This window comes from Drosophila sechellia, chromosome 2R (genome assembly GCF_004382195.2).
Source record: "Drosophila sechellia strain sech25 chromosome 2R, ASM438219v1, whole genome shotgun sequence".
NCBI lineage: Eukaryota > Metazoa > Arthropoda > Insecta > Diptera > Drosophilidae > Drosophila > Drosophila sechellia.
Window position 1 is genome coordinate 9923324 of NC_045950.1, and position 20564 is coordinate 9943887.

A 20564-nucleotide genomic window follows, 5' to 3' on the forward strand; every position below is an offset into this window, starting at 1 on the left:
GCGAATTGTATTTTACGATATTCAAACGGAACGGGAGTGATAAAGCTTCAACTTAAGCTTTATCCCAAGCAGTAAAACATAAAAGTTTCAAGAACATTTTTTTTGTGTGCAAAAAAAGAATTAAGCTCAAATTTTAATTCTTATCTTGAAATGTAAGCATATGTTATATATTATGTAGTATATATATGTAGTAAAACATATAATATTGTATATTAGTAAAAATCTGAATATTCTTTAAACGCCCCCTGGCGGTCACTTTGGCAAGTGAGTTTGAATCCAACATTTGGGCAACGTAGCCCGGGTTCCTAGCGCACTATGTCCTCCCAGCTGGAAAGCTCCACCTCCGGCCAACTGTCACCATTCGCCAGCTGGTGCAACAGATGCTCGGCCAGCTGGAAGGACACGCACGTCAACCTGGTGGAGGCGCAAGCGCCGTGGCAGGTAAACAAACACCTGTGGCACTCGCGGCGAGGTAAACAAGTGCAGGGCGCAGAAGCGCCAAGTGTCAGGGCACGCGCACTGAGCGGCCAGAAGAGTGCGGCAAATGGCCAAAAGGGAGACACGAGAGTTGTCCCTTTCCGGCCAAAGGATGTTGGGTTAAAGAGCTTTAAGCTGGCCCAGAAACGTCAAAAGAAACGTCAAAACGGCCACGACAGTGTAGAGAGAAAAGTTTTCGCTGGCCAACAACACACACACACGGAAAAGTGCTGGGTCGCGCGAGAAAACTGTGGAAAATTCATTTAAGAAATTGGAAAAACTCAGCAAATACAATGTACAGTGCTTGAGCGAGGGCGAGTATTGAGTAGCATCTGAAGGAATCCAGTGAAGACGCGGGTGGTATGCTACCGGATGGCCAGGGCAGGTGGCCAAAACCGAGCTAACGGGATATGTGGTGCAAACGTGGTGCGTGCGTGGTGCCAGTGAGTGTGTGAATGTGTGTGTGTGCAGCTGCAAAGTAGGCTAAGAAAATCGCAGAGCCTGGTATTTATGTCGCGCTCCCGCTGGATCGACCTCCATCATCAGCAGTTACTAGATCATTGGACTCCGAGGATAGCGCTGCTCAATCATCATGGCCTGGTCGCGTCTCCTGGCCTGGTGGCGCCTCTGCTTGGGCCTCCTCTCCGTTCTGGTCTGTTTGGCACCGTGCGTCAATCTGCAGCCAGCCGAGAACATCAACTACAATCTGTGAGTTTTTCCGGGCATTTTCCCTGATTATCCCGACTAACGTAACTAACGCCATCATTTTCCACATCCAGCGTTCATTCGTGGGCCGACAAATTGGGCATGGAGCTGTTTCATCTGGGCGATTTCATCACCAGGCGCAAGGAGGTGCAAGAGGTGAGCTGCCGAGAGCATTTTATTGATTTTTCCGCCGCTCCGTTTTCCTCCATTTTCCCCACTCCCCCGCATTTTCCAAGCGCTCCCCGCTATTTATGTGCGCGCGTGTGTGTGTGTGTGTGTTTGTTTTCGGTTTTTCGGTTCTGTTTTTGTGCGCTCCTTGTTGACGTCTCTCTGAGGCTGAGACTTCGGCTCCGAATTTGGGTTAAAGGCCGCCCGAGCGGCAATTATAAAGAAATTGTAAAGCACCAGCCAGATGGGAAACTGTGCGGCAGTAGGTCGAAGAGCCAATGCTCTCGAAAAAAACATATAATTAGCTATTAATTATCACCTTGATTTTCAAATATAAACAAAAATGTTCATTAAGGAAGTCAGGGAGTTAATAATGGGGTTAGTAGGTCAGACAGGTATTTATGGTTTGTTTACTTAGTATTAGTATTTACTTTTGTTTTCAATTTGTAACTTGTAATAGTTATTAACTAGCTATGCTTTCATAACTAAACAAATTGCAATATTATAGATTTTATATAGATTTCTTGATATTTAGTAGATATTTCTAAGGAAGGGTATCCAAACGACTATGCTTAGCCAGCTGCAGGTCCCTTCACCCGATATGAGGTCAGTTTGCTGTCCGGCACAGCTGGTTATTTATTTTTAGGCATCGCAATTGGATTTACAAATTAAATGTTTCTGCCCCACGAGTTGTAGCCGCACTTGAGCCAACTGCCTATAGTATTCCATATGCATGAGAATGGGTTTGTCTATAGGCCCTCGGGGGCCTGTAAGCTTGCTTAGCAGGGTGGTTCCTCCTATAATTTCTGGACACGTACTTATGACATGGCAATGGGTTGGTGAAATAGACCCATTTTTCTTCTAAAATCCGGTTAATACATATGTGTACTTGATTTTCCAACAGAGTTTCAAGGATGCAAAGGTCGTTTCGCGCAACGGCGCCTCTATCGTCGATTCGATGGCCAAGGAAATCGAAATGATGATGGACCTAAAAGTCAGTGCAGTGAGGGTAAGTAAAGCCACCCACTAATATAGAAGAAAATCCTCTGAAAAAGCGATACCATCCCTAGCGAATCATGGACACGGCTGAGAACACGGCGTTGTCGCATCAGAACGACATGGCGGACAAGATGTTCTCCTATTATAGTGCCAAGGAGATGCTGGAGCCCGGCGATCCAGTACCGCCCATTCCCACACCGGCTCCTGACATGGATAAGGACATAGGCGAGCCGCTGATCTACGTCCAGCCGAAAGTGGTGGTGTTGGAACCGCGTCCGGAGTTCCACAATACTCCGGTCAACTTTAGCGTCAGTTCGGTCCACGTGCCAGTCAATGTGTTCGATCGAGGTTTGGAATGATTATCATCATTGTAATCCGTATATCTCTTCTCTCCGCTCTACACCTATCTCTCTCTCTGTATTTCTATCTCTCTTTTGCTCTGTGTAATTGTAACTGACTTTGCCGCCTCTCTGTGTTGTTCCTAATCAACGACCCTGTTTTTAAATGCTATGCGATCGAGTTTGGGGATATTGAATTGTTAGGAATAATTTACATCGGCACTTAAAATCGCAGATTAAGATTAAGAAAAGGTTGTTTTTTTATCGGAGCTTAAATTTGAAATTAAACATTTATTAGCAAACTAAACATTCCTAAAAACTATTTGACAAGATCATATTAATGTATGTCTTTTGTATCCTTACGATAACAGATCCTTGGATTCTCCAAGACTCGCTCCAGACTCGATCATCAGGGTTGCATTCAATGCTTTCAAATCGAACACAAGCTTAAAACCAACGAAACACTCTTTGTCTCTGTCTGGCTGCCAAAAAGTAGAGCCTTGAAACCGCCTCTAGCTAGCTAGCTCGCTCTCTATCTATCTCGCTCACTCGCTCCTTAGCTTTCTGCTAGCTCGCTTGACCGTAAAATTTGTATTTTTTTTTTTGTGTATGCCATATAAGCCTTGTATTGTAATGTGAAAATTATGATACAAAGCCGTAAGCTGCGCCTTCTTAATAATTTTTTTCCGATTTTCCAAACTGCTTGCGTCAATGCGTGCGAGGAACGCGTGCACGCGTCAAGCAGCGCATTGTGCCGCCCGGCCCACCCACCGTACCTAATGGTCCGCCGACCTTGACCTTGGCGATCCTCCCTGGCCGAAGGCGGTACAATGCGAACGTTGACGACGCGCTCGCGTTTTGCGCCAGGGAATGCTCAAAATATGCTATACAAAAATATTTTAAAGCGAATGCTCCGACACACGCGGAATGCTTGCCAAAAACCGTATAACACCCAACTTGTGCCACCAGAACACAAACATAAATACAAAAAAAAAATAATTCTAAAATACCAGAGCCCGTAAAACTAAAGCTAGGATTAAGTGCACGTCAGCAGACGAGGAGAACTAATCGTGTTTCTTGCAAAATTCTTCCCGTTTCTTTCAACACCAACAAAAACCAAAAACACAAAACCCATAACACAACTAACACTCGATTACACTGACACAGCACCGGATGTGATAAAAGCAATTCAGTGGTCGGAGAATTTGGATCAGATATTCCGTGACAATTACAAAAACGATCCGACATTGTCGTGGCAATTCTTTGGCAGTTCGACTGGCTTTATGCGTCAATTCCCTGCATCGAAGTGGCGAAAGGACGTACCGGTCGATCTATACGATTGCCGACTACGCTCCTGGTACATGGAGGCGGCGACGAGTCCGAAGGATATTGTTATCCTGATGGATGGATCCGGTTCAATGTTGGGACAGAGGCTAGATATCGCAAAGCATGTTGTCAATACGATACTCGATACATTAGGTACAAATGACTTTGTGAACATCTTCACCTTTGATAAGGAAGTGAGCCCAGTCGTCCCATGTTTCGAAGACACACTGATTCAAGTATATATCGATTCTGTTTATGTTTATCAAATTTCTCTTCATTTAACGCATATTTGATTTCTTCTATCCCCCAAATCGAAAATTAATAACGAACATCACCACCAAATCCGAAATCTCAAAACAACAACACACTCAATTGATGCCACCGAATACGAATACAAAACACCAATCAACCAACTATCGATCGAATCCTCCAAAAACAAACAACACACCCGATACTCACCATATCCAGGCCAATCTGGGCAACATACGCGAACTGAAAGAAGGGATTGAACTGTTTAGACCCAAATCGATCGCCAATTATACCGCTGCATTGACAAAGGCATTCGAGCTATTGGAAGAGACCAAGTTGAGTTCGCGCGGGGCGCAGTGCAATCAGGCGATCATGATAATTGGCGACGGGGCGCCGGAGAACAATCGCGAGGTCTTCGAGTTGCACAATTGGCGGGACCCGCCGTACAAGCCGGTCCGTGTGTTCACCTACCTGATTGGCAAGGAGGTGGCCAATTGGGATGATATACGGTGGATGGCGTGCGAGAATCAGGGCTACTACGTCCACCTCAGCGACACCGCCGAGGTGCGCGAGATGGTCTTGAATTACATACCGGTTATGGCCAGGCCGCTCGTCCTGGGCAGGCACGATCATCCGGTGATTTGGTCGCAGGTCTATGCGGACATCGAGGTGGGTAGTGCCCCCAATAACCAAGGGGTGCCAATCTTTACTGCCATCCCTGCTCTTCCCTCTTATTCGGTTAGCAATGTTTTTTTCCCCAAAACTATCCCTCTTATGTGCGTAGGACACGAAGCTATCCGACTATCTGTGGGACATCAATCAGTGCGAGTACCAGAAGGCCGATGTCCTCGAGTATTGGCAGGTGCACGACCGGATGCTGGAGCCCAGCGAAATGCACCGCCGGAAGTACAGAAGGATGAAGGAGGTGGGTATCGATATATCGATAAGTTCATAGTACATTTGGAAGTTCCTCAACTTTTTGAAAGGACTACTTTTGATTTCCAGTTTCAAATAAACATTTACCTATTATATATGGATTTTATTTTGAATAGACCTGGAATCAGCCCGTGGACTCGAATGTGTACCAGTTCATGACCACCGTATCGATGCCCATCTACGATCGTCGCGAGAACGCGGTAAGTGAAACTGACCACAAATCGATCGAATCCCCTGGCGCGGGGGAGGCCTATCGAATCGAACTCAATCAAGCGAGTTAGCACTGCCAAATTCTTAGCGGAAATGAAAGAAATAACACTGAAATCAGAATAAGAATCAGCCGAACCGCCGAAGCAGCGACGAATTCATTTTGCCCCCAAACTCATTACGATCGAAGCAAGAAATCGAAATACAGCAAAATCCAATCTGAAACCCATCTATGTAACAACTCACTTTATACTACTACTACTACTACTACTACTACTGTATTAATAATTTATGCGTTATATATATAAAACACTACTACCTACTACTACTACTACCAAACTATACACAACTATACCACAGAATATCACCGAAGAAGTTTTAATAAATGAAGCACTCTGGGAATTGCAAACACGTGAGGTACAAACTATAATGCCAAATTCTAACAAATAACAATCAAAACCAAACTTAATAAATTTCGAACGAAATTTTTGCGTATAACGTATTTACTGCTCTTGATAAAAGTTTTATATACGCCAATTAATTGCATTTCGTATTGAGCTCTACCTATATACTCGTATATACATTATCCGTATATATATCTATATATATATATATATCAAATAAAGTAAACGATTTGTTATACTTTGCGCTACATACATGCATACCTAATCCATATTTAACCGATATATACTATAACTAACTATACTATGTATAACTCGTATATAAATCTAGCTAATATGGTCTAGGACCATGGCATTCTTTAGCAACCTTTTGACATTATAGTTGACCACGTACTGGGTTCAACCCGCTAAAATCGAAACCAAATCCAAAAGTATTCTCATGTAATAACGATATCAATTCGAATTGGTCCAGTAATTATCGATATATATTGATTTTCTTTATATAACCGTACTCGTATTATTATGATACTTATTATAAACAATTATCGAATTATAGCTATGCCTAGTTGATTACCTAACGTATAAATAGAACATTTTATCTAGCATTTTGAGTAGTAGAATTTTCCATTTGTTGTTTTAACCAAGAAAGATTGGGTTGAGCCGCGATCGTCTAGACTCTGTATGAATACATATATACCATAGTGCTAATTGGTAGTCCCGCCCCCTCCAAAAATAATGAAAAAAAAAGAAAACACCCCACCCGCTCCTCAAACAAATAAATGTTAGAATCCATTGATGTTTAGTAAGTACAACCATTGACAAAGCAAAAAGCAACCAAAATTGGAAAAATCCTAGGCTACTGCTGAGGACCTATAGAGCACACAAGAACAACCACAACAGATCAATTTATAAATATAAATATAAACACATAAATATAGACACATCTCAGAGCCTCCCAAGCGAGAGGACCCCAATCCGCTGGAGTTTTTATACCCTTCTGCTGGACAGGATATGCATACGTATGTAGATGGTAGGGCCCATTTCAGATAGGATGGCAGGATCCTTAAGAGCACCCCGCCGCGCTTTCCGCCCACCGACACCGCCACGCCTCCAAGTACACCCGCCCCTAGAATAACCCTACTTAAGTTGCTTTCGTTACTAGAAATTGATTTATTAAATACTACAAATACGAATTCACAGCTCATTAATCTAACGACCGATATAAATCCGGCTGCGAAAATAAACCTTCAAGTTGTGAGTAAATTGTATCTAAATCAAAAATCAAAAACAAAACCAAAAAAAAAACCAACCGCAAAATTTAATAAAATGCAAAAGCTCATCCTAAATTTTCCACTTTCGTTTGTCTAAGCCGCATGCGTGACTTGATCGAAATTGTTTGTTGCCTTTTGATTTCCACCTGATTTCATTGAGCACTGATAAAATTGATTTCTTAATTTCCCTACGTTTTATGTATTGCCTACTATCCATGCCACCAAAACCCCGCCCTCAGCCACGATGCAATGAGTTATGATTTAATTAGCCAGTCCGATCAAGTGCTTGGTACTAACCCGAATGATTTATTTCTTCTGCAATCCTAGACTAAGAACTCTCCGGCACTTTCTCTCTCTCTCTCTCTGTAACTGTGTGTGTAAAGCTTCGCTGAACGGACACTTCAAAACTGAACGATCGCTGATCGAGCTCCTTGTATGTCCTTGCCTCTGTAGCTCTTTATCTCTTCGGCATTTGGTATCTTGTAGATTTCCTGCCACCCACCACCCAAAATGATATTGTGAAGGGTATAAAAACTGTGAAAATGTACACACTGCCGAACACCGAAACACCAACAACGCAAACAAACAAACAAGCACAACTGTACTTCTTTGCAAAGAAGGCCCCTCCACACGTGTAAACAGCTTATTTCACACATTTTCAGTTCACAAACTCCCAAAAACCCGCATTTTTTGACAAGAATATTGTAAATTACACTCTCTGTCTATATGGTTTTATGGTTCTGCGAGCCTTCTTCTGATCTTAACCAAGTTTTTTAGTTCGACATTTTGTTTTACACTTCCTACCAACACCCAACGCTCTCATACGCTCTTAGTACTACTCTGCTAGCCATGTAATTAGCCGCTAAAAACAGAAAAACGCTTAACTAAATTCTTTGTAAACATCAATACAAGAAAACAAAAAGCAAAAAAAAAATTTAATCTTTGAAATCGACTTTCTTGACTGTACTCGTAAGTTCTTGCGTAGTAACGATGCTTCTCATATTTGCATTGGACATTGTTTCCGTTTTTGTTTTACATCTTTGTATTTTACTTTGAGATGCCCTAAGGCGTTTTGTACTAGCAATGCCATTTATCGAATTCAAATTTCAAATTCATTTTCCACTATTTGATTAACATGCAAAACCAAAAATTAACTACCATTCTCTGTACTTGTAAAATTTAAAGTCCAACTTGTGTATATGTTTCGTTTTCACTCACTTGACCCAACACTTCTCTAAATATATATCTCAAAACTTCTCACGCACAGACTAGGATTGCGAATATATTGGGCGTGGCCGGCACGGATGTGCCCATCAATGAAATCAAAAAGCTGCTGTCGCCGTTCACGGTAAGTTGGGATCTCTTGAATCCTGGATATGAACACCAAATAATCCATATCTATACTTAGCTCGGCGTGAATGGCTATGCGTTTATAGTAACCAACAATGGTTATGTACTATTCCATCCAGACTTTCGTCCAATTGTAAGTGAATGCCATCGAAATAGTAGGAATTATTTTAAATAATCCTTGTCTTTGAATTTCAGTTCCAAGGCTACATATTGAAGCCAGCATACAATAGCGTTGACATGATTGAAGTCGAGCTATTGGATGACGATCGACCCGCTAGAGACTTTAATCCAGTGCTGATGACGGTAAACCTTCCTTAAAGTTTTTCTTAACATAGTTACATATTTAAATTCTTTATTAAACAGATAAGAGATTCTATAATCAATCAATCGACAGGCAGCAAATGGATGCTGGTCAAAAATCATTTCGATGAAATGGTAAGTGTTATGCACATAAAGTCTGAGTTATATTTTAAAGTTTGTTTTTGAATAACCTACAGAAACGGGTGGCACGCATAAAGCGACAATACTACTGGACGGCCATCAAGAAGACGCCCTTTACTCTGGTCATTTCCTATCCGGAGCAATACGGCGTGAGTCACATGGACATCCGAGCTGACCAGGAGATCCATCGCATAAGCATAAAGGGCACAAACTTGCGCAGCGTTTTCAGCGGCAAGCGGTGGAAAATTCATCCCGACTGGTGAGCTGACAACTAAACAATAAAGCCAGGTTCAAAATAATTTGCTTATACGATGTTTTCAGGCTATTTTGTAAGCACAGCAACAGGACATTCAAAACGCCAGAGATCGAACTGCTGTACTTTCTCGAGCGTATGTCTGAGCCTGGCTGGCGATGGCCGGGAAGTCGGAGTGCTATGCCCCCGGAGCACGCGGCCGCCATGTTTTGTAAGTATAGTATATAGTACTCCCCCCACACCCACTTCCGGTTACATCCATTTCCGATACTCGGAATCGATCGCTTTGATAAGCCGCCGCTTTCCCAGACTCTGTTATGCGTTTTTGTGTTTCGTTGATGTGCGAAAATTACGATTGCGATTTCAATGTTCATGCAAATTCACAGCTAACAACTCATCAACCGGCCGTTATCCATCAATCAATGAAAAAGAAAGCTACTATTGTGAGTAACGAATATCAAAAGTCATCTTAGTCACAGTTGTGCACCCACAAAAATTAATCACAATCAATCGCACTCAGTAGCACCGTTCTCATTTCCGACCTACGCACCTGCACATCCGGCGGAAATGCCCGTTAAAATTATTCTTATCCCAGCTCATTTTCAAAACTTTAGACCAAAATGAAAGAACCAGTGAATTCTTTAGAATTTCTATTATAATTAAAAATCGATCGAAGTTATGGATCGATAAGGAGGCTTGCAAACACCAAATTGATTGGGCCACTGAAAACCTCCTTTACTTCTATAAGTTATCATTTCAATTAGCAAGTAGTGTCTGTAGTTAGCTGCGGAATTTGCACTCAAATCGTTGCATGTCACAGAGGACTTTCTCATTGTTTATTTATTATCTGAAAAGTATGCTCACATCAAGCTAAAAGTTTGGAGTAATGGAGCCAGTTATGCCACTGCAACCATTATCTAACCATGTTTACCGCTCATTTTGGATTCTTTTGACGCTGGCAATTTGATTTTCAGGCGATCGGCAGCTGATGCAGGCTCTGGTCTTCGATGCACGAGTCACCGGGTGGTTCTCCAACAACACCAGCTTCAACTCCAAGGACGACAAGGGGTAAGTGGCGAGGATCGAGGATGGCTTGGGGATTGATTTTAAAGCAATGCTAGGCTTGACTCGTCAGACACCTTCAGTACAGTCAACGCCATGCACTCGCTCGTTTACGCACCGGAAATGCAGCACATATTAACCGTTTTTCATTTCTGTGTACGCCCTTCTTTTCTCACTTTTATTTGCATTTTATACCGATTCTTTGTGTCGTCCTTGTCGCTGTCGTTGAATGTCTTTCTCATATTGAATTTTTGCACCCACCACTCTAATACAACTCTACTCTATATATTAAATATGTCTATGAACTCTTGAATATCTCCTCAACGTGATACCACAAAACATAATGCCTCTCCATTATGAAATACCAAAACCATTTAAAACAAATCTAGCACAAGCGCATCAAGCCCAATAGCTGTTCTAATGGGTTTGCTGCCAAGGTAAACCACAATCAATTTACTACGATACTCACTCCTGTTAACTAGTCTAAGTCCCAATCATTGTTATTTGCCACATTAAGTTGTCTGGCTTTTCTAACTCAATGCATCTATTTGCACAGAAACGAATTCAAGCAGCGTTTTGGCGTCACCGTTGCCTTTTTGGCCACCCACAGTGGTCTCACCCGCTGGCATGAGTTCCACTCGAATGCTGCCGAGGAATCCGTAGTCGGGTGAGTCAGAAGGGGGCAAATCCCCTGTACTTATGACAGGAATTCAAGCTATAATGGGAGTTCCACATGCAGCGAGACTTTTAGCCAAAATAATACGCGGGCCATCGATGAGATTTGGTACAAACGCGCCGTGGACCAACATTTTGTGCGGGAGGAGAGCTTCGTTTACTCCGTGCCCTTCGATGCGGGTGGTAAGTTCAGAGGTACCTCATCGTACATCATTATCTTAATGGAATTCCCAACTGCAGAAAGCAACTCAGAGATCCTGGTGACCGCCAGTCATGCTGTTTTCCACAATGAGGGCGGCAAGACTGCACCGGCGGCTGTTGTGGGCTTCCAGTTTCAGCACTCGGCGCTCTACAAGCTCTTCCACAACATCACCGGCAATGTGGGTTAGACTATCCTATTTGAAGAAACTTACTTATAATTGGTATATAACAGGCCTGTGCCGTGGATGACAAAGACTGCTATATACTGGACAACAATGGCTATGTGATCATTTCGACGAGGGTCCACGAGACGGGGCGATTCTTTGGCGAGGTGAACGGAGCGATCATGAAGCGACTGCTGGAGGAGAATGTCTACAGGCAGGTCACCGTCTACGATTACCAGGCGGTGTGCTTCGAGTCCAAGAACGATAACAACGCCTCCAGCATGCTGCTTTCGGTAGGAATGGTTTGGTGGATTACATAGATCATCTCTCTAGTTTATATGCAAAATTAATATCCCATTCTAATAACCCACTTCTTGTAGCCCCTGTTCCATCTGCTGCGCGTGGGCAAATGGCTGCTGCATACGGCGCTGTGGTATATTGTACAACTGTTGCAGTGGGCGCCCGGAGTGTCCAGCCACTATGCGGACATGTACGGCGACTCCAATGACACGGAGCCACCGCCGCCGGAGCCGCATCCGGAGCACCATGCCCGCAACGGCAATGGGCATGGGAAGAAGGACGATGACCTCTGGCTGCGCTACTTGACACTCCATCGCACCCGGCTCAAGCCGTGCGACATGAAGCGCGATCTGTACACGCTGTTCAACGAGAAGGACAACGTTGTCTACAATATGACAGCCCATGCATGTGAGCGGCCATTTGTCGTCCTGCCCATCCCGTTCAGCAACCTCATCCTGCTGGTCATCGACCAGCTGTGTCCCAGGGACGGCTCCGTCGTCCTCACGGTCAATCCGCAGCCGATCGACTACCATCTGTCGGTTAACGATTCGCTGGCCTGCTACAAGCAGGCTCGCGAGTTCAACCGCATGCGACCCCACAGCTGCATCAGTCGTCACGCGAACGTAAGTCCATCGGGGTCCTTGGGGCTCTTGGGGTTTATGGTAGTCCTTGGTTGGACTTGGGCAATCAAAGGTTGTGGCAGGGGAAGGTACTATATAATTAGCTATAACCTTTAACCGGAACAGCTGAAGGTTTGGCTCATTAACTATGTTCATATAAACACAAAAAAATCCTTGAAAAGCTACTGTAAAGTACCTTCACCGACTTGTTTGGGAATCCATCCCTCTCACCACCTGACCTAATTCACTTTTGGTTTCCCATTCCAGGAGAGCGGCATCAAGCTGTGCGGAAAGGCCTGCTCCGTGTACGCGAACCTGGGGCTGCTGCTGCTCTGCCACATACTGAGTCGCTGGCTGTAACGGCGGACGATGGATTTAGCTTAGATCTAGGCATTATGTTTTTGTATTATATACGAAGGGCAATCCAGGAGGTGGGAAAATTTTTTACTCTAACGCTTGAGCGCAGTTCAATATTTTTGGTCACCTAGAGAAACTTTTCCAAATTAGTTCTTAAGTAGTTAAATACGAGTATCCGTATCCGGAACCGAATCCGGAAGCGGATCCACATCAGCGAACGCGGACAGTGTGTGCCGCCTATGACGGACTGGGCGCAGGGCTTATTGTAGACCTTCCAATAGACAGGACAAAAACATATATTTACTGCATTAACATATGAATATATATATATTATATATTGTATAACTGAAAATTCCAACAACGGCCTTAAACGACTTGCAACCTTCAAGTAAGCTGAATGCAAAGCGCTGTCATCCAGGCGACAAACTTATGGCACACACTGTACCCAATGCCGACTACTGCCCATGGTTATGCGTGTGTGTGAGTGAGTGAGTGAGTGAGTGTGTGTGTGTTGTGTGTGTGTTGTGTGTGCATGTGTGAAAGTTAGTCCTAATCTAAGAAGGCCACATTTGTAAGTAACACCTAGCTACGAGTTTATGTTTAAAGAACGGATCAAGAAACCTATCGGTAAAGGCGAATAATGGAACCATTTAATTATATATACACACTCATACGATAATACGATATATACCTACGAGTACGTTCGGTACTGTACATGCTAACTAATTTAAGTAGCTTTTGTATATTTGCTTAGCCTAGCCCAGAGAAAAACTAACCGAAAGTTCAGCCTCGGAGCCTTGGAAAACTACATACTTTTTATAGACATTCGTTAAAAAAGACATTGTAGGCCACTCGAGAACAAGCAAAACCAAAAAGAGATCCGATTTAAAGGCATTGTTTTTATATACACTGATGATGACGATACCTAGCATTACCCACAAGTACCTACATACATATATGAGAAATACTTTTTATTACTAACTACTTGATACGAGCCACAGAACTGAGCCGAGGTCAGAGACGATTGAGTAAGCGCAGCAGCATCTAGCGACTAAATTATTAATAATACTACACTTAAACCATTGACTAGTTGAAATTTACCATGACAAACTATCGTACATCTAGACAAACAAACTCTCAGCCGAGAGGATATATCCTCCGATCGGAACAGAACTCGCTAAGCTTTAGCCCCCCACATTTTCCCATGGTAGTGTAATCAACTTGTGCCATTCGAACTGCCTAGAATTTGTTATTAACTATTTAATGTGGAATTGGAAGTGCGTTAGCCCCTTGCAGGTTGTCTCACCACCCCCCTTCTCATTTTTTACATTTCGATTGAAAGTAGGTTAAAGCAGATATCAAACTATGCCAAGCTTGCAGGCCTCTTCTTCACCAGAACATTTAGCCCGATCTCAAGTTTAAACTCTCCTCACAGACACAAACGAAACAAAAGATACAAACACACTCGCTGGCAGCCACAATTGTACTACATACATAAACATATTTCGAATTCAATCAAATACAAGTAAAACCATTTGTCTAATGTGCTAAAAGAAGAAACTGATAATAAACACAAGATAATTTCGAAAATCAAAACAATTCTATTGCTGGGCGGCCAAATGGAAAGGACTCGGGTTTTTTGAAATATTTGTTATGCCTAACAATTTATTTTAACACAAGTTTATAGTATTTTACACAACTTTCATAGTATTACAAAAATGCCTTAAGTTGATAATTAAAACCTAATTAGGCTAAATGACAAGTTTTTTTTTGACCAAACTTTCTTTTCAGCTTATCAGTAGATGCCGTGGTTTAAAAAACATAAATAGTGTATCAGTTTTTCGCATTATCATTTAGCTCGATCGTATTATTGTAAATATATGTGCTGAACTGGTACACAGTTCTACATAATGCATTTCGTATGTAAAGCAGTGACTTCCAAATAATTCGCGAATTATGTATGTCTACGCCGCTTGCAAACGAAATAATAAACGTATTTTACAAGACAATGTGTAAAAAAATTAAAGAATCTAAAAGATAGGTTAGAAATATAAAATGAAGTCTCTCTCTGTTTTGAAATCTCAATTCACAAAAGTAAACGTCAGGAATTAACGATCAATTTGACGAACTCATATGGAGTGCACCCTTTTTTGGAAAAAGGTTCGCCAGCGCTTAGGTGGAGTAGTCGACTGCTCCGCTGCCGTTCTGCTGCATGCGGACGGACCGACGACGGGTCAGGATGCGGCCCGGTGCCGCCTGAGCAGCTGGATCGCCGCCCTCAACTGGGACACCCACTGGCACTCCCGTTTCCGGTAGTACTCCCGTATTGCTGTTATTAACCGCCGCAGCGGCTGCAGCAGCCTCTTCGCTCGCCATTCCGGCCACAGCGTTGTCCACGATCATGGGGACGGCCACTGGCTTTGTCACGGGCTGATGATCCTCCTCCAGCTGGGAGTTGCGACGCGTGGTAATGCCTCGCAGCTTGGACTTTTTGGGCGGCAGAGTACGTGGGGCGGTAACTTCCCTGATGGGAGGTGCTTCCTGGACGTTATTTCCTACTGGAGTGGGAGTCGGCACCACCACTACCGTTGGAGGAGTCTCCTCCTCTTGGTAGTTTCGCTTGCGCGCTAATCGCGCTGCATTTCCGTTCATATTGCTGCCATCATCCGCTGGTGGTATCTGTGGCACGGCCGCGATCTGTTCGTTGTTGGTATTGCCATTGTAACAATCCGGATTCGTTGGGTTATTCGCCATGCAAGCGTCCTCATGAATGGTCTCTAGCTTGTTTATCGTCTTGTTGGTGCCGCCATTGGTGGCAGCCGCTGGAGCCACAACCTCATCCTTGATGGCCTGTTTCAACTGGGCGTTCTCCTTCTCAAGCGCTTGTATGCGATCGCGCGTGGTCTTTAGTTCTTGCTGCAAAAACAGAATGGTGCTCTGCATGCCCTCCACATCCTCGTCCAGCTCCTGCAGGAAGTCGTCCAACTCTAAAGGGTGAAGGAGTTTACATATCCATAAGTTTCGATCCCAATCCTAGTTAAGATTTAACCTACCTGACTGCGATTTCTTGACCTCTTCGCTAAAGCTCTTCTGCATGGCCAGTTCGGTCTCCAGCTTGGCCAGCCTGCCGTTGGAGGTCATCTTGCCCAGCTCCTCGTTCTCCTGATAGAGCAGTCGGCACTTGGCCATTAGGCGTTTGCCGGTATTAGAGTCTGGCGTGAACTTCCAGGCGGACAGCTCGTTCTGGGTCTCCTCCAGCTTGGCCTTGGTGGCCTTAAGTTCCTTCTTTAGCCGCTCGAACAGGAGATTGACCGCTGGATCGAGGAGAGCAGTGCGCAATGCCAGGGCAGTCGGCGCCTGTTGGGCCTTGTACTCGGCAATTTGGCTCTAAAGAGGAAAAGATGTACATTAGTATTTGAGGAATTTGTGTAGATCAAAGTAGTACCCACCACATAGTCCTGGAATTCCTGCTCCTTGTTGGCCAGCCGTCGCATGAGGATCTTCTCGCGTCGCTGGGCGTCCGCGCATTGCTGAGCCATGCGGACCTGTTCCAGCTTGAGATTCTCGATCTCATCTGCGAATCGAAGGATAGGGATTAGCTAATAATGGGGTCTAGATAACGGGCGTTCCAAGCTGAGAGAGCCACTGTCTTTTTTTTTTGGTTCGCACACGAGATATAACAATATCGTACTATATATACATAGATATTTTACAAGTTCTTAATGGGCAAGGCAAAGTGTTTGTTTTTTTAGGTGGAACTTAATACGAAATCATACCAATGCGTTGCAATCATTCGTGTAAGTTCGTGACATGGTCGGTGGAAAAGGCCGCATCCCGTCGTCAATCTCTGGCTGATAATGATATTGATTTAGATTTTGATTCGATGCGAGGGTCACAACTTGAACCACTTGAACTTGGGCACGATATCGATGTCGGTATCGAATTCGCTTGCGGTTTGGATTTCGATTTCGATTGCTTCGTTATCTCTGGCATTATCATTGGCACTTGAATAACTTGAACACCTGCCATTATTTGCATTTTGATTTCTTGCTTTTGCTTTTGCTTATGCATTTGCATCGAACTTGATTGGCGATTGAATTTGAATCTTCGCGGCATTTTCGAACTTGCATACACTGTGGAAAACAACGACGACTGATTGGTATACATATTTTTTGTGGCAAAACTGAAAATATTTTTGAAAAACACTTGCAAAAAACTCGACGCACACACAATGGGCTTTCGGAAGCTTTTTCGTATGCCTATGCATGTATGTATGTATGCATGGATTTCAAAAGCTTTTCCCCTTCTCTCTTTTTTGCGGCATTTTCGAACACTCTTTTGTCATACAAAAAGTTTATTGACTTTGCATTTTTTGTTGTATTTGTTGTGCAAACACGTACATAAATAACTTCGTATTTGTATTTACTTAGCCGAGCAATTATTTTATATTTATATATATATATATATATTATTTGATCGGGGCAAACAAATGTGTGCATGTGCGTGTGTCCCACATTGCATGTTAATTGATTGATTGGCGGCCAATTAAGCGTTTAAAAATCAATAAAGTAAGCTTAACAATTGTGAATATACACACTCACACACACATGTTCGCCGTATTTTGGCGCCATTTATTTAAACATTTGTATTTGTTTGAACACAAGAGGCAATTGTTTTTTTTTCATTTGACGCTCACTTCTTCAACACAATTTCAACAGAAAAACAATTTCAACTTTATTTTCTCTTTGGTTATGCACTGTCACATATTCAATTGATTATTTAATATTATTATTTATATTTAGGCGCGACGAAAAGAGCGAGGGGGCGTGAAGAGAGTAAAAGATGGGTCCAGAGGGGTGGGGCAGGGGACGCAGACACGTTGGCTCTCTTCTTCTCCTCTCCACTTCTCTGCTTCTTCTTCTTCTTCTGCGGGCACGTAGGCAACCGAAAAGTGGTCGCAAAACGAAAACTGTACACCGCAAAAACGACGGAAAACGAGGAAAATCTCCGATTAGGATTCTTTACTATTATTACTTGATATGATCTATATTCATTTGATGTTATATTATCAGCCCGGTTTTCTCTTTAACCTTATCATCTCATGATTCATTCTATAATTTTTTAATTAAGTACGATTACTTTCAATATTAAAGCTTTGCTCAGCTTACTGGTTATAATTGGTTACGATTCTCATATATTATTAATGATTATTCAACTCATATTTTATATTTTTGATAGTTCTGTTGCACAACACTTTGTAATCACTTGATAACTTCTGGCATCAGTTGCCTTTCAACTTAGTTCATATTTAGGTATTAGAGATTATTATATGCATTGTCCTTTGAAAGCACTTCACTACATTCGACGGTTTGCTCGAGGTGGTGTTGAAAAAAATAAATAAATAAAGTTAACCAAAACGCCGCTGAAAGAATGTTCGTTGCAAAGAGTGTTCGCTTCGATTCGATTCACATAATATATACGTTGAGTTCTTTTCCGAGTGTTTTTCATAAACAAATTCAAATGACACAAGAAACCCAAGTGGAGTGGGGGCAGAAATAAACTAAATGACTACGTTTACTTGTTGTTTATATTGCATTATTTATACAATTTACACAGAGTCAACACTTTTGATCGTGGTTTTTTCCTTATTTTCTTTTTGTCGGTATTCGAAACGAGTATGTATGTAGTATATAGGGGGTATTATATAGATCAGATAGATCTCTGATCAGATAGCAGTGTACCAAAATGTGCAAAATACCTTCGAGCAAGCGCTGTCGCTGTTCGGCGGCTGCAACAGCCTCTGCAACAGCTGCTGCGTGTTGCTGATGCTGCTGTTGTTGCTGCTGCTGCTGCAAGTGTTGCTGTTGCTGCTGCTGCTGCTCCTGATGGTGATGATGGTGTGGATGCGGATGGTGATGATGATGGTGGTCCTCCAAGCCGGAGGGCGTTGGGGAGGCGGGGCCGCCAGTGGCCCCACTGTTTTGGCTGCTGTTTAGGATATTTAGGTTTTGCTCGTATTTGGTCGGGGGCATTTTGTCGTAACTGTTCATACAGGGTCTTTGATCGTCCATAGTCATTGCAGCGACACTCATTATTTGGATATTAAAAAGCTGTGCTTGTTACTCTTGCTGTTGTTGGTGCGGGTCCTTTGCTGGCGTTGTTGTTGCTGTTGCTTTTCATAGGGGCCGCTCGCTCGCTCACACACACGCACGCAAACACACACACACACAGGCGCTCTCTCCCTCTCCAATACCACACGCACACACAGGCAAGCTCTCGCTCACACCAATGGCGACGCGTATTGCGAACGTTCTGTAAAACGTCGATTTCGCGTACTTTTCGCGATTGCTCAACGCTTAATTAATGATTTATCGCTTGATTGTCCTTTAATTCACACTTTTCATATGTTTTCGGTCGGTTGGGCTCACTTTTACGGCGATATTTCTTAATTTTTCTGCGCTGCGAGCTGATTTCTCGTTTGCTGCTGTTAACTGTTGTTCGCAATCCAACATGGCGTCGCTGGAAAATACCAAATTTGCCATCGCATCGAATGCAGATCTGGGGTGCGTGACTCGGATATGGGGCAGCGGAGACTCCAACCAGGTCTGTTCACACTGCCACATAATGTAATTTTTTACTAATAAATATTAGATACAAAATTTGTTTTAACATCAGTTACACTGATTATTTTCTTTCTTCCGGCTACCGCAATAACTTTACATGCAATACCATCGCTATTCAAATAGTTATAAATAATTACAAATAAATACAAGTGAGATAGTTGCATTTTACGTTGTTGTTTTTTTTCTTGTAATATTTATTTAAGGGTCACACTGGTAGACTGTTTTGGAAATTGTTTTCATATTCAAAACGCAAAAACATGGCAGAAACCACTGGTGTGCAGATAAAACTGGAACAGCAAAACATCAAGGAGCGCCTGAATCTGCACGTCAAGCGGCGCCTGCAGCAGGATGCGGATAATCCCGCTGAGAGTCCCGAATTGCTGCCCACCGATGCGAATGCCAAGCGCAGCAAAACGAAAGATGTTTCAAAACCAAGAAAACCCTACCAAAAACGCACAGAAAAACCGAAAACAGAAGCGACCAAGTGCAAGAAAGGTATTTCAGTTGATTAAGTAATAGATTCCCCCAAATACATTGTTATTCTGCAGTTGGACAATTGGGCAGTCCGGCGGGTGAGTTGGATCCAATGGATGACCAGGAGACGGAAGGCTTTTCCCCGGAGGCGCCCGATGGCAAATCCGCGAGACGGGATTGCTGCAAAAACGCCGACATCCTCAATATAGTTTTGAACGCTAAAAAACGTATTTTAATGCAGGATCCTGAAGTTCAGGCCTTCTGGACCGAAATAACCAATTGCATAAAGGGCTGAAAGCTTAACTGGGTCATTAGATCATAAGGAAATATTGTTGACATTCAGGATATCGTTCGTAAGTCGTTTTGTAATATAAATATCTAATAATAAGGCTATTGTACAAATACATAGGTACGTATACTATTGGGTATGCCAATAAAATAAGTTTTAATCCAGAAATGGTTATTGGGTTTCTTACTAGACCTATAGTTTTAAGTTTGTTTAAAAATAATGCTGTTAAAGAAATTATATAAAGGAGAAATCATACAAAACAAGCGCATACATTTGGTCTATATAATGTGAAGAAATAGTCGACATTATATAATATTTTAGTATAGATTTACAGCAGACACAAAATCGGCAGGTTTTTGGATCGCTATCTTCACTTCCAACCTTTTTACATAATGACATGAACCGACTTTGCAAATAATACATTTGTTTTTGCTATAAACAATCTGATAACAATATTGAAAGCATTTGAAACTGAAATTTTATGGTTCTAACGAGCTACGATACTTGAAATATTAACAGCATTTTTAAAAATTTTTTTACCTTGTAGAAGCCAGGCTAAAATATGATGAAATTTATAGCATAACACTATTTTAAAAATGATTTTAGGATCTATAAAAATCCAATACTTAATTGGTAATTTTAAAATTATGAGAAAGAAGTTGTAAAGATAGAATTTGT

General features: G+C 42.6%; 3 protein-coding genes across 10 annotated transcripts; 2 read left to right on the plus strand and 1 right to left on the minus strand.

The window, feature by feature from the left end:
* The first annotated feature begins 680 nt into the window (after positions 1-680).
* On the plus strand, positions 681-14096 carry LOC6609048 (voltage-dependent calcium channel subunit alpha-2/delta-3). Of its 6 annotated transcripts, XM_032714750.1 has the most exons (24): positions 1070-1185; positions 1257-1338; positions 2255-2359; positions 2421-2697; positions 3855-4249; positions 4482-4931; positions 5047-5187; positions 5315-5398; positions 7007-7060; positions 8345-8425; positions 8486-8560; positions 8623-8730; positions 8791-8862; positions 8925-9127; positions 9190-9332; positions 9508-9564; positions 10096-10189; positions 10573-10620; positions 10740-10850; positions 10923-11041; positions 11099-11238; positions 11292-11516; positions 11604-12146; positions 12411-12503. In XM_032714750.1, the coding sequence occupies exons 1-24, from the start codon at positions 1070-1072 to the stop codon at positions 12501-12503; spliced, it is 3816 nt and encodes a 1271-aa protein (XP_032570641.1). The 6 variants fall into 6 exon arrangements, with proteins under 6 accessions (XP_032570642.1, XP_032570643.1, XP_032570646.1 ...); XM_032714751.1 differs by lacking the exons at positions 7007-7060; positions 10573-10620 and adding an exon at positions 5766-5822 and having other exon boundaries at positions 681-1185; positions 12411-14096; XM_032714752.1 differs by lacking the exon at positions 7007-7060 and having other exon boundaries at positions 681-1185; positions 12411-14096.
* Positions 14097-14135: 39 nt separating this feature from the next.
* On the minus strand, positions 14136-19010 carry LOC6609049 (pre-mRNA-splicing regulator female-lethal(2)D). 3 transcript variants are annotated; one of them, XM_032714757.1, is made up of 5 exons: positions 18259-18343; positions 16277-16633; positions 15950-16074; positions 15554-15887; positions 14136-15487 (listed from the first exon to the last, which is right to left on the minus strand). In XM_032714757.1, the coding sequence occupies exons 3-5, from the start codon at positions 16037-16039 to the stop codon at positions 14673-14675; spliced, it is 1239 nt and encodes a 412-aa protein (XP_032570648.1). In that variant the 5' UTR covers positions 16040-16074; positions 16277-16633; positions 18259-18343; the 3' UTR covers positions 14136-14672. The 3 variants fall into 3 exon arrangements, with proteins under 3 accessions (XP_032570648.1, XP_002033752.1, XP_032570647.1); XM_002033716.2 differs by lacking the exon at positions 16277-16633 and having other exon boundaries at positions 18259-19010; XM_032714756.1 differs by lacking the exon at positions 18259-18343 and having other exon boundaries at positions 16277-17111.
* Positions 19011-19331: 321 nt separating this feature from the next.
* Positions 19332-20054, plus strand: LOC6609050. Its single transcript, XM_002033717.2, has 2 exons — positions 19332-19618; positions 19672-20054. The coding sequence occupies exons 1-2, from the start codon at positions 19381-19383 to the stop codon at positions 19890-19892; spliced, it is 459 nt and encodes a 152-aa protein (XP_002033753.1). The 5' UTR covers positions 19332-19380; the 3' UTR covers positions 19893-20054.
* Positions 20055-20564: the final 510 nt, after the last annotated feature.

Bases quoted from the DNA above. Each gene is read 5' to 3' on its own strand.
- LOC6609049 (XM_002033716.2), bottom strand. From the start codon at position 18,592: ATGAGTGTCGCTGCAATGACTATGGACGATCAAAGACCCTGTATGAAC. The intron at 15,888-15,949 runs GTGGGTACTACT...TTTCCTCTTTAG, and splicing joins AGGAATTCCAGGACTATGTG to AGCCAAATTGCCGAGTACAA. The intron at 15,488-15,553 runs GTAGGTTAAATC...TTCACCCTTTAG, and splicing joins GGTCAAGAAATCGCAGTCAG to AGTTGGACGACTTCCTGCAG.
- LOC6609050 (XM_002033717.2), top strand. From the start codon at position 19,381: ATGGCAGAAACCACTGGTGTGCAGATAAAACTGGAACAGCAAAACATC. The intron at 19,619-19,671 runs GTATTTCAGTTG...GTTATTCTGCAG, and splicing joins AGCGACCAAGTGCAAGAAAG to TTGGACAATTGGGCAGTCCG.
- LOC6609048 (XM_032714750.1), top strand. From the start codon at position 1,070: ATGGCCTGGTCGCGTCTCCTGGCCTGGTGGCGCCTCTGCTTGGGCCTC. The intron at 1,339-2,254 runs GTGAGCTGCCGA...ATTTTCCAACAG, and splicing joins GGCGCAAGGAGGTGCAAGAG to AGTTTCAAGGATGCAAAGGT. The intron at 7,061-8,344 runs GTGAGTAAATTG...TCTCACGCACAG, and splicing joins CGAAAATAAACCTTCAAGTT to ACTAGGATTGCGAATATATT.